General features: G+C 56.7%; 1 protein-coding gene across 1 annotated transcript in view; it reads left to right on the forward strand.

Annotated features, from left to right (window-relative positions):
• Window positions 1–12,146, forward strand: part of DUSP8 (dual specificity phosphatase 8) — a 35,508-nt gene that overhangs the window by 22,021 nt on the left and 1,341 nt on the right. Inside the window, exons 4-6 of the mRNA XM_035539919.1 lie at window positions 9,391–9,557; window positions 11,378–11,537; window positions 11,737–11,860. Coding sequence (XP_035395812.1) covers window positions 9,391–9,557; window positions 11,378–11,537; window positions 11,737–11,860 — 451 coding nt within the window. The remainder of the gene's footprint in view (window positions 1–9,390; window positions 9,558–11,377; window positions 11,538–11,736; window positions 11,861–12,146) is intronic.

Consider the following 12,146-nt stretch of genomic DNA (forward strand, 5'->3'; position numbering starts at 1 on the left):
GGATGCTCGTGGAGGTGAAGTAGGAGGCTGTCTGTAAATGCCCAGATACTTAGAGGGATGCACGTAGAGTGTGATCCGTGGGGGACCGCGGTGGCCGGGGCAGGACAGGGATGCTGCAGTGCTGGCTGCCTTTGGGATGCTGCCACACCGTGCTCTCGATCCCTCCAGCCCCATCCCGGTGGGTACCGGTGTCCAGCCCTCGCCACCCAGCCCAGATGTGGCCCTGCATCCCTGCAGAGGAGCGAGGTGGCCTCTTCCCACCCCTCCACCATGGCCAGGAGATGTCTGTGAGGGTTTCAGCCCCAGAGGAACCAGCGGCTGCATCCCTGGGAGGGGTTAAGCCAGGTCATGTATGTGTGAGCTGATTGTATTCCAGACCTATGCTCTAAACCTCCCTGTTTAGCAACGCTGTCATCAGACAACTTGTTTTCCCGATTCTATAATTACCCCGTGGAGCTTCCCTTCCCCCTCCCCGGCCACGTTTTTAACAATCGGACCCAGAAAAGGCGAGCGAAACGGCACAGAGGAATGGGGCAGAGGGAGGAGATGGGGGCCGTGGAAGAGCAGCCTGCCGGTTGCCAAGGCTTCAAAAGTCATCGTGTAATTTAATTTCCCATTTCTGGAAAGCAGGAGGGAGGGAGGAAGGAAACTTCCCCAGGAGGAGATCGCGATGGGCAGGAACCCATGCCCAGTTATGATTTCCTTCCTTTGGAGAAACCTGCCTCCCCTTTTCCTGAGGCCCTGGCCTACCACGTGTGAAGGCCAGCGATCGCGATTCTGGCAAAGTCCTGGTGCTGGGTGGGGAGAGGAAACGCTGGCCACTGCCCAGAAGACCATAGGCAAGAGGGAACAGGGAGGAGGGCTCTGCCTGGGGAAAGGTGGCTGCAGGTGGCATCTCCACGTGGTTGACCACCTCCTCCTGGAAGTGCCATGCTCAGCTCCCTGGCTGGGGCTCCCAGCAGCTCTGTGCAGAAAACTGGGTCCAAACACAACCTGAAGGTATCTGCCTGTACCAAAATAACTTGTGCCTTGGGCTTCTGCAAGCCTGAGTGAGTCAGTCCCCACCGGCAACCAGAGGGGAGCAAGGGAAGGCAGATACATGCCTGTGGGCTGCTGGGGGGTCAGGTTGAGGACGACACTCCCGATTTCACCACCTGCTTCCTGCATCACCTCCCCTGCGTGGTCTGCTGATGGTTTCCACCCCAGAAGAGCTCCAAAAGCAATGGGTCAGAGCCAAACTGCCCACCGGCATGGAGGTGCCAGTGGAGATGGTAATGGAGATGGCGATGGAGATGGCGATGGAGAAGGTGGTGGAGATGGTGATGGAGATGGCAATGGAGATGGTGGTGGAGATGGTGATGGAAATAGTGGTGGGGTTGGCAATGGAGTTGTCGATGGAGATGATGATGGAAATGGTGATGGAGATGGCAATGGAGTTGACTTTGGAGATGGCGATGGAGTTGGCAATGGAGATGGCGATGGAGATGGTGATGGAGTTCGCTATGGAGATGGTGATGGTGATTGTGACAGAAAGGCCTCCACTGCTGTGGCCCAGCAGTAACAAAGGCATCTCCAGCACCGGCGGCCATCCACGCTGCCCACCAGCATCTCACATTGCCCTCTGCATCCTCCACTGCGAGGACGGGGGTGGCATACACGGGGCCACCACCGAGAGTGGTGGCACCCTGCACACCCAGGGGAGCTGTGGCAGGAGCCGATCACCCAGTGTTGCTTTGGGGGGAACGTGGCTCCCCTCTCTCCCAGTCCTGCTGGAGCATGCTTCGAATTTTCCCCAACCTCTGCCCCACATCTGATAATCATCAAACCGTATTTGTTACAACAACAAGGCTTGTTAGGAGGCTGGCTCGTTAGGAGGCTGGCTCCGCGCAGGGTGGGAAGGCGGGTTGGGGGGAGGGGAGAGCTCTTAGTTAATGCCGATGACCTCATCTCATGTGATGTCATTCAAAGGAAAAACACTGAAGTCACTCACATATGGCTCAGCCTGGGCTTTTTCAGCCCGTAAAGCTGCAGATTTTCAAAGGCACAATGCGTGCCCCCCCGCCTCCTCTGCTTACTATAATCCTGAATGATTTTCTGGAGGCCTGGGATCAGACCCATAAACTTGCAAGGAGCAGCCTGGAGACGTATTAAGGAGTCCCACAGGTGGGAAAAGTGGGTGTAAGTAATTTTCCCCCTGTACACGTGCAGAGCAGAGCACTCACCAGCCCTCACCTGCTTCTGAAGTCGCCATGCGGGGACAGACCCCAGTGCGACTGAGGAAGGCCATTCATAAATGCCTCCTCTCGTACTTTTGGACGGGAGGATGCATCTCCTCCAACCCATGCTCTTGCTCCTCCAGGACCAGGCAGATAGATCTGGGTGGGATGGAGCCATGAGCAACCCATTGCAAGAACCTTTCACCTCCAGTTGTTGAGGCTCGAGGGTCTCCAGCTGTTTGAGACCACTCCAGGACTGGTGTCCACCGAGGGTGCCATGCTTGGTGGAGACACCACCAAGGTCTGAGGATAAGGATGAGCTGACGGTCAGGTCCCAGGCTGTGTACTGCTCCATCTCCTGGTATACACCGGAGAAGTAGTTTTAACCTTTCTGCCTCAGTTTCCCCCTTGGTACGGAGGTGGGAGCATTTTCGTTCCTTGTGTTGGGGTTCAGAGCTGACTGCCCCTGTGGGACCATGTTGTGCCCGCAGCATGGGGAAGGGGCACAGCCATGGGGTGCCCATCACCTGCGGGGTCCCGCAGGGATGCCGAGGGGCAGCACGGCCACCCTGGTGACATGTCCCTTTTGTCACTAGCCCCAGCGCTTCCTCCCTCCAACCCCCTGTCCCCAAATTAACCCGACGGGACCAAATCCAGCCGGACGCACAGGTCCTCCTGCAGCAGCAGGGGGCGGAGGGGGGGGGAAACATGGCCGCATCCTTCCGCTCTCCATCAGTCTTTCCATCGGCCAGGGCAGGAGGGAAAAGAGCTGTTGCGCCTTTAAGCAGGGAGCGAAGCATATGTCAGGCGCGCAGCCCCTGAGTTATCCTGCGTGTCTGTGTGCTGAGTAAGGAATGCGGTTGCATGCCTGACCCGTTAGCTATGAGCCGCCGTGGTGGATGGATCAGCAGGGCTGCTGCTCATGTGCTGAGCTCATTCAGGCTGGAGCGGGAGCCGCACACGCAGGGAGCCAGCGCAGAGCAGGCAGGGGAAGGGGCAAAGCCGTCCCCGCCCCAGCCCCACTCCCATCTTTTTAGTTTTTTTGTGTTTTTTTTTTTTTTTTCCCGAAAGCTGGCGCAGGGGGGAGGCTTTCAGTGCTTTGCTGCGGGGGCTGCTTTTTTGGCGAGGTGGCTTCAGGGTTTTTTTTGCCCGCCAGCTGTTGTTTTGCTAGGGCGAGAGGTGCCCCCGCGAGCCGCAGCCCAGCTGCCTGGATGCCTGTGGACGTAATGCTCGCCCCGGCCGAGGACCAGTTCTGGACAGACATGCACGAGGGGCAGATGAAGCTGAAAATAAGGGTGCGGAGGATGAAGGAGAGCAGGGACATGCGAGGTTTGTCAGCCGGCCGGCTCCTTTCCTTCCGATGGGGATGGAGGGGGAAGAGGGGGGACACACAGCCTGTCCCTGCTTCACCCGGGGGACGGAGAGCGGCTGATGGGGAGCGGAGCGCGATGGCTGGCCATACAAAGAGAGCAGGCGGCCAGCGAGCAGGGACATGGAGGCGATCGGCGGGCGTTCGGAGGGGGCGAGAGCATGCACTTCCAGCCACGGGCGATGGGCAGGAGCCATTTGGGAGGCAGCTGGAGGCGAGCAGGATGTGGGCGCCACGTCCAGGCGCTGCGCGGTGCTGCTCTGCGGGCACCGGAGCAGACTCTGTCCCGCGGCACCTCCTCAGCAGGGCTCACCAAGGGTGCTGCATCCTCATCCCCGGAGGAGGGCACTGGTGCGAGGGGATCGCGCGGGGACGAGGATGGGCGAGGGCAGAGAGGTGTGCAAGGAGCAATTGAATAAAACGGCGCTGCAGCACTGCAGCTGCCCGACGGAGCCATTTCGCTTCACTAGCGCGTTTGCTGCATGCCCAGCTGCAGAGGGATTGCTTTCAGAGGCAGGCTCGGCAACGTTTTTCAGTGCCAGGGTGAAGGGCAAGCGGAGGAAGGAGATATTAACTGGAGTGGCTTAAAAATACGCTGAGCCTGGGATGACCTAGATTACCGAATGGTTGAATCAAGAAACTTCCCCTCCATCACCACTTAAAATGGGAGCCTGCTAAAAGTGCTTGACAGGTTTTTGTGGCACGAACCACATAACCCAGTGATGGTGTCATTAGTAATAAGTCACTCCTGGAAATGACATGTTTTCCTTTACTTAGAACGAGTAAGGCTGGTCCAAAGCAGACACAGTCACCGGAGGAAAATCAAGCCCAGCAGCTCTGGGAGCGTGTCTGTGTTTGTGTGGGTGGAGGGCTTCCTTTCTGCCTTTCTGCCATTTTTCCTTTTTTTTTTTAAGGAAGTTCTCCACTCGTTTGGGAGCAGGGAGAGGAACAGGCAGTGGGAGCGGGCAGGGTGGGGGTCTGGGACCGGTCTGTGAGGTCACCCCAAAGCTGCTGGGGGTGACGCTTCGGGAAATGGGGAATTCACGTGAATCAGGAACAGGGCTGATTCATCGGCTCTCTCATCCCAACCGCTTGGGGAAAAAAAAAGAAAAAAAAAAAAAGGAAAAAGAAAGAAGGAGCTGGCAATGGGGGTGATGAAATTCGGTGCTAAATGAAGGGAGGGTGAAAGCAGAGCCCAGGCACAAAGGCTGAGCAGGATGGAGAGGAGGAAGCAGGGGCATGCAGTGTGAGCAGGGAGATGGATGAGCAGGGGGTGTCTCCCTCCATTGCATGGAGATGGGTGGAAGCAGAAAAAACAGGAGAGGGCCCATGCTCATGGCTGGCTGGGGTAGACATAGGGGGATGTTGCAGAATTTGGCTTAGCAGTGATTAGTGCAGAAAGCCTGCTTTGCACTGATGGAGGGTGTAACAGGGAGGCAGTTTATCCCTTGCTGCAGCCAGGAGAGCATCAGCCAGGAGAGGGCGAGTTGACCAGGCTGCAGAACACCGGGATTTCACCCGGTGGGACCGCACTGGGCATCGCCAGTGGGGGAAACAGCAAGAGGACGGCAGAGGGAAAACTCAGTATTTCCTAAGCATTGGGAAGCTCTGAGAAAACCCAGGAGCTTCCTGGAGTGCGGTGAGTAAGGGTGACAGTAAGCAGCATTGCATCATGCTGCCGGCGTGAGCAGGCTCCCACCCAGCACGAGAGGCAGGGAGCCGGCGTTTTGCAGAGAGGGATTTTCCCAGCAGCTCTGGGGATGACGTGTGCAGTGCCTGGCCCCGCCACCACCCTTCCTTCCATTTAACCTGCCGCCAAGATGCCGGGCACAACACAGTCAAGGGCTGGGGTTTTGCATTCCCCCCCCAGTCCTCATCATCCCCTGCCATGCCTCGGTCCAGCGAGGCATGTTAATGCATCACTTTAGGCGCACGTCCTCGCCTTCAGGAGCAGTCACGGCAGCTGAACAAAAACCACGGAGGAGAACAGCCACCTCCATGTCGCTCCAGAAATCCTTAATGCCCCCAGCTCTTGGAAACCCTCTCCAGAACCCCCCTGCCCACCTCTGGGGCTGCTCAGCAGCTCAGCAGCCTGGCTGCCGAGCCGGCACAGCCGGGGGGGAGCCGGCGCCGCTGGAGCAGCCGAGACGCGTGCTGGCTCGCGTGCCCGCTGCCCCTCGCCACGTGCCGCCCTGGCAGCGGCTGCCAGCCACCGCAGGCATTTTAATGAGAGCCGGGCAGAGGCCAGCCTCTCTCAGCCTCCTCTCAGGAGGTTTAAGGGGGACAAGCTGGCGGGGGTGGGGGGGCTCCAGCACGGGGACGGCAGCATCCCTGGACTTGCTGGGCTTTTATCTGGCAGGCTCTTGGGGCTGTGCCAGGCTGCTGAGAAAGCTCCAGCACCTGCCCGGGAAGCCCCACGCAGCTTCTTAACACCCGTTGAGGGAACAACGAGGGTGGGCTATAAAGCACCTCTTTAATGGGGTTTGCGGCTCTGGCTGTGCCTGCTTCCCTCCTCCTTGCTGATGAAGGCTGGTGGCACAGCGTGGTGACGTGTCACCTCTCCCCCTTCCTTATGGGGAGCCTTCAGGCTGGCCGTGTGCACGGGAGGCTGGTGGCAAGGACATGTCCCAGCGGCTCACTGGGGCACTGCACATGCAAAGCTTGCTCTCTGAGAGGTATTGAGGAGACTTGTGGGGCTGGGGACACTCCACGGGGCTGGGGACACTCCATGGGGCTGGGCACCTGCAGGTGAGGGGCAATGTCTGTGGCGTTGCCCATTACATGAGCTGGATATCCCCAGAGACCACAAGAAGGTGACAGCCAAGGCAGCGGAGGGGTCCCCAGTGCCTCTCCCACCTTCTGGTCACCTTCCATGTCCCAGGCAGGTCCCCAACCAATCCGGTTTCATCACTGACGTGCTCTGGGGGGAGCCTGGTGAAGAGGAGGATGGAAGTGGGAAGATGGGTTTTTCCCCCTCCTCTGTTTGCCACCAGGGACCACCTCATCCCCAGGGCTGTGCAGAGCAAGGCTGGGGGTGATGCTGCTAGGGGTTATTTCTCCAGGGGCTTTGCTGAATGAGCCCCCAAAATTTGGGGGGTTGTTTTCATCCCCCAGCCTTCCCCAGCACCTGCCTAATGCTGTTTTTTGGCTCCTTCCTTCATCTCCAGCAGGAGCATCTGCACCCAGACATCTCCCACTTGTCCTATTGTCCCCATCCCTCACCTCCACCTGACACATGTGACTGTAGGAGACACAGAAATGCCGAGTTTTGCCAAGAAAACACTTTTTTTTGCTGGGAATAGTTTTGAAAGCCCTGAGGAGCCACCAGCAGCCTGTGTGTCCATGCTGCACTGGAAGCAGCTCCTCACCAGCAAGCCAGGCTGGAGGGGAGCATCAGGAAGGTACTGGAGACCCTTAAGCACCCACTTCACCTCTGGAAATCCTTCCTGAGCCTAATTCCCGATGTGCCCAGAGAAAGGAAGACCTCTGGGCGCTGCTGCTCTCTCCGAACAAAGCCATGGCCCAGGGTATGGAGGGGAAAGCCCAGGTATCGGTGGGAGCCCTGCCAGGAACACTCACCGCCTTTGGGATTGTTTGGGAGAGCTGCTTCGCTTTCTAAAAATGCGAGGCATGCTGGAGCAGCCGGCGCGGGTGGGGTGAAGCCGCGGCGAGGTCGGACTGGCGGCGTGCGCCCGACTCTAGGGTTTCCCCCAAGCAGCTGCCAGCAGCAGGGTGGTGAGTGTGGGGGAAATGAGGACAGGAGGGACGGGGGCACGGCCCAGGGAGGTTTGCTTGGGGCCAGTGAGCCCCCTGTGCCCCTGCTGGTGCTTCCCCGGGCAGAGGCAGGCAAGGGGGAGACAGTGACGCCAGCAAGCGGCAGCATGTCCTGGCCTGCTGCAGCTATGATGTCACCCCACTCCTGGCTTTGGAAGAGGGATTTGAAGCCGTAGGCAGCCCCAGGCGGCTCTTGATGGGTATGAACGAGGGCGAGAGGCTGGGGAACAGAGGAGACACCGTTCTCAGGCTGTACGTGCACCCCGCTCCCCATGAGCATGTTGGATTTCTTTTCCAAACCCTCCACGTTGTTGTGCACAAGTCAAATGTGCATCCCATTAGACCCCTTCCCCACCATGCAAACCCTCCTGTCCCCACTTCCCCATCCTGCAGTCTGCCCCAGCAGCTCCACATGTGGCAGCTCGAGCGGAGGGTGTCACCCAAATGTGTGCGGGGTGGTGATTTACGCTCCTCGGCCACGGGGACGCGGCACAGGGGTGAGCGGTAACCGGAGCTGCACTGCACCTGCGCTGGGCCTCCTTCCTTTGCTCTGATTTAATGCCCCAGTTGAGAGGTGATGTCATTTCGGAGGGAGCCAGGGAAAAGGAAGTGCTGGAGAAGATGATAAGGTGCTTTAACTCTTTGCCGGCTGGCTGGGCCAGGTTTGGATGTTGCGGCTGGTGTTAGCCACCAGGAAGATGTAAGCGAGGGAGGAAGAGGTCAGTTGGAGGACATCTTCTCCTGAGGCTGACACAGGAGCTGCTCCCCTGGAGGAGGCTGTGGCTTGCAAGATGCAAAGAGATTGTGATGGAGGATGGCATGAGCATGATTTCATGCACTGCTCTGGCCTCCCCATCACCTTCACCTCCCAAATGTGGCGGGTGGGTTGTCTGCAGGGCCAGACCCTGCCTGAGCCTGGGCGCCACAGCAGCAGCCAGGGAGGTGCTCCAAGAGGGTCAACAGAAATGCTGCAAGGGCCTGGAGAAGGTAAACTGAGTGTGCCAAGGCTCCCCTGTCTCCAAGGGGAGAGACTGAATGGAAAGGTCATTAGTGAAGGCTTGTTAAAAGGTCTTGTTCAGCTGCAGAGATGGGCAGGGATTCCTGTGGTGCTGGATCCTGAGGCTGGGACTTTCAGAAGGATCTCACGGAGGTGTCCAGGTCCCTATAACAGCTGAAGGCAGTCAAACCCCAAAGTCTTCTGTGGCCTCTGTCCAGCTGCATCTACTCACCTGCATGACAGGAAAAACCTCTGGGGAGGCTGCCTGGGCTGATACAACCCAGGTGCTCTCCATTGCACCAAGCTGCCACCCACTGCTTGTTGCAGTACATTGGGTGAGGCTTGCTGTCACGTTCAGTAAGGTCAGACCATGAAAAACGACAAGGAAATCTGTTCAAGAAAAATTAAATTTCTCCCCTTCTGGCAAAACCTACGCCACGTCCCCCTCTCCGGTTTTTCAGGCTTCCTTTTCTAATTAGCACCGCTGTACAAAGCAGGCCAGCATTTGGCCATTAGAAAGGCAGGAAATCTGTGAGCAGTGTCGCTGCCAGATTGCGTGAGGGTGATGTTCCCAGCTCGAGTGCAATGGCCTGCAGGTCCCCATGTGGTGGTCTGCTCAGAAGTCCCAGGCTTGGGCTTGCTCAGCACAAGCTCACCAAGTCATCCTGTCTCGGTGGGTTTTGCTATCCAAAAGTGATCCTCATTGTCCTCAAGGACTTTCTGTCTTTGTCATTTGTCTGGATGAAGTCATGAAGAGCAGAAGGTGGTACAAGACAGCCTCAAGTTGCACCAGGGGAGGTTTTAATGGGGCATGAAGAAGAAATTTTTCATGGAGAGGTTGGCCAAGCATTGGAATGGAGTGCCTATCAAAGTGGTGGAGTTCCCAGGGTAATGATGGTTGTTGGCTTTTTGCTCTGCAAAGCTCTGCTCTCATTGTCGGGGATTATCACCATTTCACCCCCAGCCCTCTGGGTGCAGGTCCTGATGGTCCCAGCCTGGCTGCTGTGAGCTCAATGTCCCTGTTTTCTTTGCAGGAGGCTTTGCCACCTTCTCGTCCTGCTTCCCGGGGCTCTGCGAGGGGAAGCCCGCTGCCATCCTGCCGATGAGCATCTCCCAGCCGTGCCTGCCCGTGGCCAATGTCGGCCCCACGCGCATCCTGCCGCATCTCTACCTGGGCTCCCAGAAGGATGTCCTGAACAAGGTACAGCCCCACTGAGGGGACACGTCTTGGAGACGGCTCTGTTCGGGGACCCAAAAGTGGGCAACGTTTGGCCACGGGGAGAGAGAAGAACAGAGGGACGCTGCCCTTTTAACAGTGCTGGAAGGGCAGCGCCGTGATGGCATGGCAGGGAAGGAATTTTGTTTAGAGGGAAAATAGTAACAGTGAGAAGAAAGGAGAAATCATAGTTAAAATGCCACTGGGCACCTACTGCAGGCAGGAGGGAGCCAGGCAGGCGTCCTCACCCCAGGCAGGAGCAGGGAGAGGGACCGGGGCAACGGAGGGGGGTAGAAAGAGAAAGGAGGGAGAGAGAAATCATATACAGGGAGCAAAGGAAATGAAAGAGAAAAATGCCAAGAATGTGAGCCTGGGAACTGGGCTGGCTCCATCGAGCTGAGTTTGGGCTCTTCAGAGCCTGCTGGGGACAGCACCACCGCGAGCTGGGGCGGGCAGGGACTGGCCACCAGAGAGCCACAGCCGAAATGTCCTGAGGTGCCAACGTCAGGCAAGAAAATTGATGGTTTCCTTTCCTCCCCAACTCCTCAGAGGGTTCTGTTCATCTTTTGGAGCCGTGTTTTCTGCCAGCATGGCAGTGAGGTGGCCAGAAGATGCTCCGTCAATAGGCAGCAGACCAGGGTCAAGTGCAGATGGTGACATGGGTGACGCTTCTCCTCTCCAGCATGTCGCAAGGCAGAGGTCCCAGGTGGCAGCTCCATGCACTCCCCTGACGTGTGGAAGGACTCCTTTATCCCCATATTTCTGTCCTCCTCCTGTTTAGTTCTGGGTCTTCCCTGAAGTAGTGCAGGCCAGGCAGCTGGCACAGATGTTCCCCATTTTTATGTGCAACCTGCCCTTGGTTATACAGATGATAAGTGATCTGATGGGAAGGGGGAGGACAGCTATGAATTTTCTGTCAGCAACACATACAGGCAAAGCTGGCTTTGCCCCAGGAGGGAAGGAACTGAGTTTGGTGTGGATGCAGCACCCCGCAAGTCAGTTCCCTGAGGGGTGGTCCGTGGGTCACCCCCTCCTTGCAATTTTTTGTCTGATCCTCATTATCTAACATCTCGCCTGTGCCATGGCATTTTATTGAGTCAGAAACAAGGGAAGTGATGGTGGCCATTGAGTGGTTGAAGCAGAAAAATCACAGAAAATGGGTCCGGGTTCACTCCAGAGTCAGAAAGAGGGAAAAGTTGGTTCCTCCTGTGAACCAGAGAAGAGCGTGTGTTCTGAGTTATTGGTGGCTAGAGCCTGAAGTCAGTGGTTTATGTGAGCCTCTTCTGAGCTGAATTCAGCATGAGCTAGTGAAGAACTGTGAACATCTAGCAAACCTGTGAGAACTCCCAATATGTTTCTATACGGGTCAACATTTTTTAACATAGGGTGCCACCGATAACTCGCCCCACTCCGCTGGTGAGGTGCCTCCTCTCTCTCTGAACTGGTACTTTCTGAGCTTTCAGTGAGAGTTTTCATTGGTTCTTTCTCTCATACTGGGGTGCTTGGGCTTTCCCCTCCAGGACCCTCTTCCAAGGCTCTTTGGTCATGCCAATGGGCCAAAGTAAAGATCTACTGAGTTTCAAACGTGTCATCTAAATGGGCACATCCTTCTTAGCCAGTCTGTGCTGAGCATCAGCCAGGTAGCAACAACGGGCTGATGCTGCTTCACGTAGGCCAAGAAGCAGCAGGAGACATGGGGAAAAAATATTCAATGGGTAACATGTGGGAGTGTGTGGAGGAACAGATCTGCAGCACTCTGTGGCAGCTGAACTCAGCCAATTGTTCAATCCTCTCTTTCTCACCAGGACCTGATGACGCAGAACGGGATAAGCTACGTCCTCAACGCCAGCAACTCCTGTCCCAAGCCAGACTTCATCTGTGATAGTCACTTCATGCGCATTCCTGTCAATGACAACTACTGTGAGAAGCTGCTTCCCTGGCTGGACAAATCCATTGAATTCATTGGTGAGCTTTCATTATAATGCTTACAGACCCTTCAGTTGGCCCTCAAAACCTGGGCTTTTCTTCTGGCCTCTTCCACACTCTTATCCCCAGCAACCCTTGTCCTTTCACACACGGGGGGTTAAGAGCTGGGAAGAGAGGCTAGAGCCATTTTGCTCACCTCATCAACAATTTTCTCTCTGTTTCCTCTACCTTGCTCCAGACAAGGCCAAGGTGTCAAGCTGCCAGGTGATTGTGCACTGCTTGGCAGGGATCTCCCGGTCAGCCACCATTGCCATCGCCTACATCATGAAGACCATGGGTATGTCGTCAGACGATGCTTACAGGTGAGCGTTCCCTGGAGGATGGGGAGGGGTTGTGCTGGTGTGCTTCAGCCCAGGAAAGGAAAGCCATCTCAGCCCAGAAGAAGAGGGTGGGAGCTCTCTGAAGTTTTGTCTTGCCTTGGCTGTGTCCTGGTGAAACCAAACCAAACCTTCCCTTCACATAGTGCATGCACGGAGGAAGGTTGGGAGCAGTAAAATGAGGTGGGAAGGAGTAAAACCCCCAGAGTCTGAGCGGTGCCAGCTTTACGCTAGATCATCCCGAGGCCCAAGGGGTAAAGGTTCCCCAAAA

This window comes from Cygnus atratus, chromosome 5 (genome assembly GCF_013377495.2).
Source record: "Cygnus atratus isolate AKBS03 ecotype Queensland, Australia chromosome 5, CAtr_DNAZoo_HiC_assembly, whole genome shotgun sequence".
Classification (NCBI taxonomy): Eukaryota; Metazoa; Chordata; class Aves; order Anseriformes; family Anatidae; genus Cygnus; species Cygnus atratus.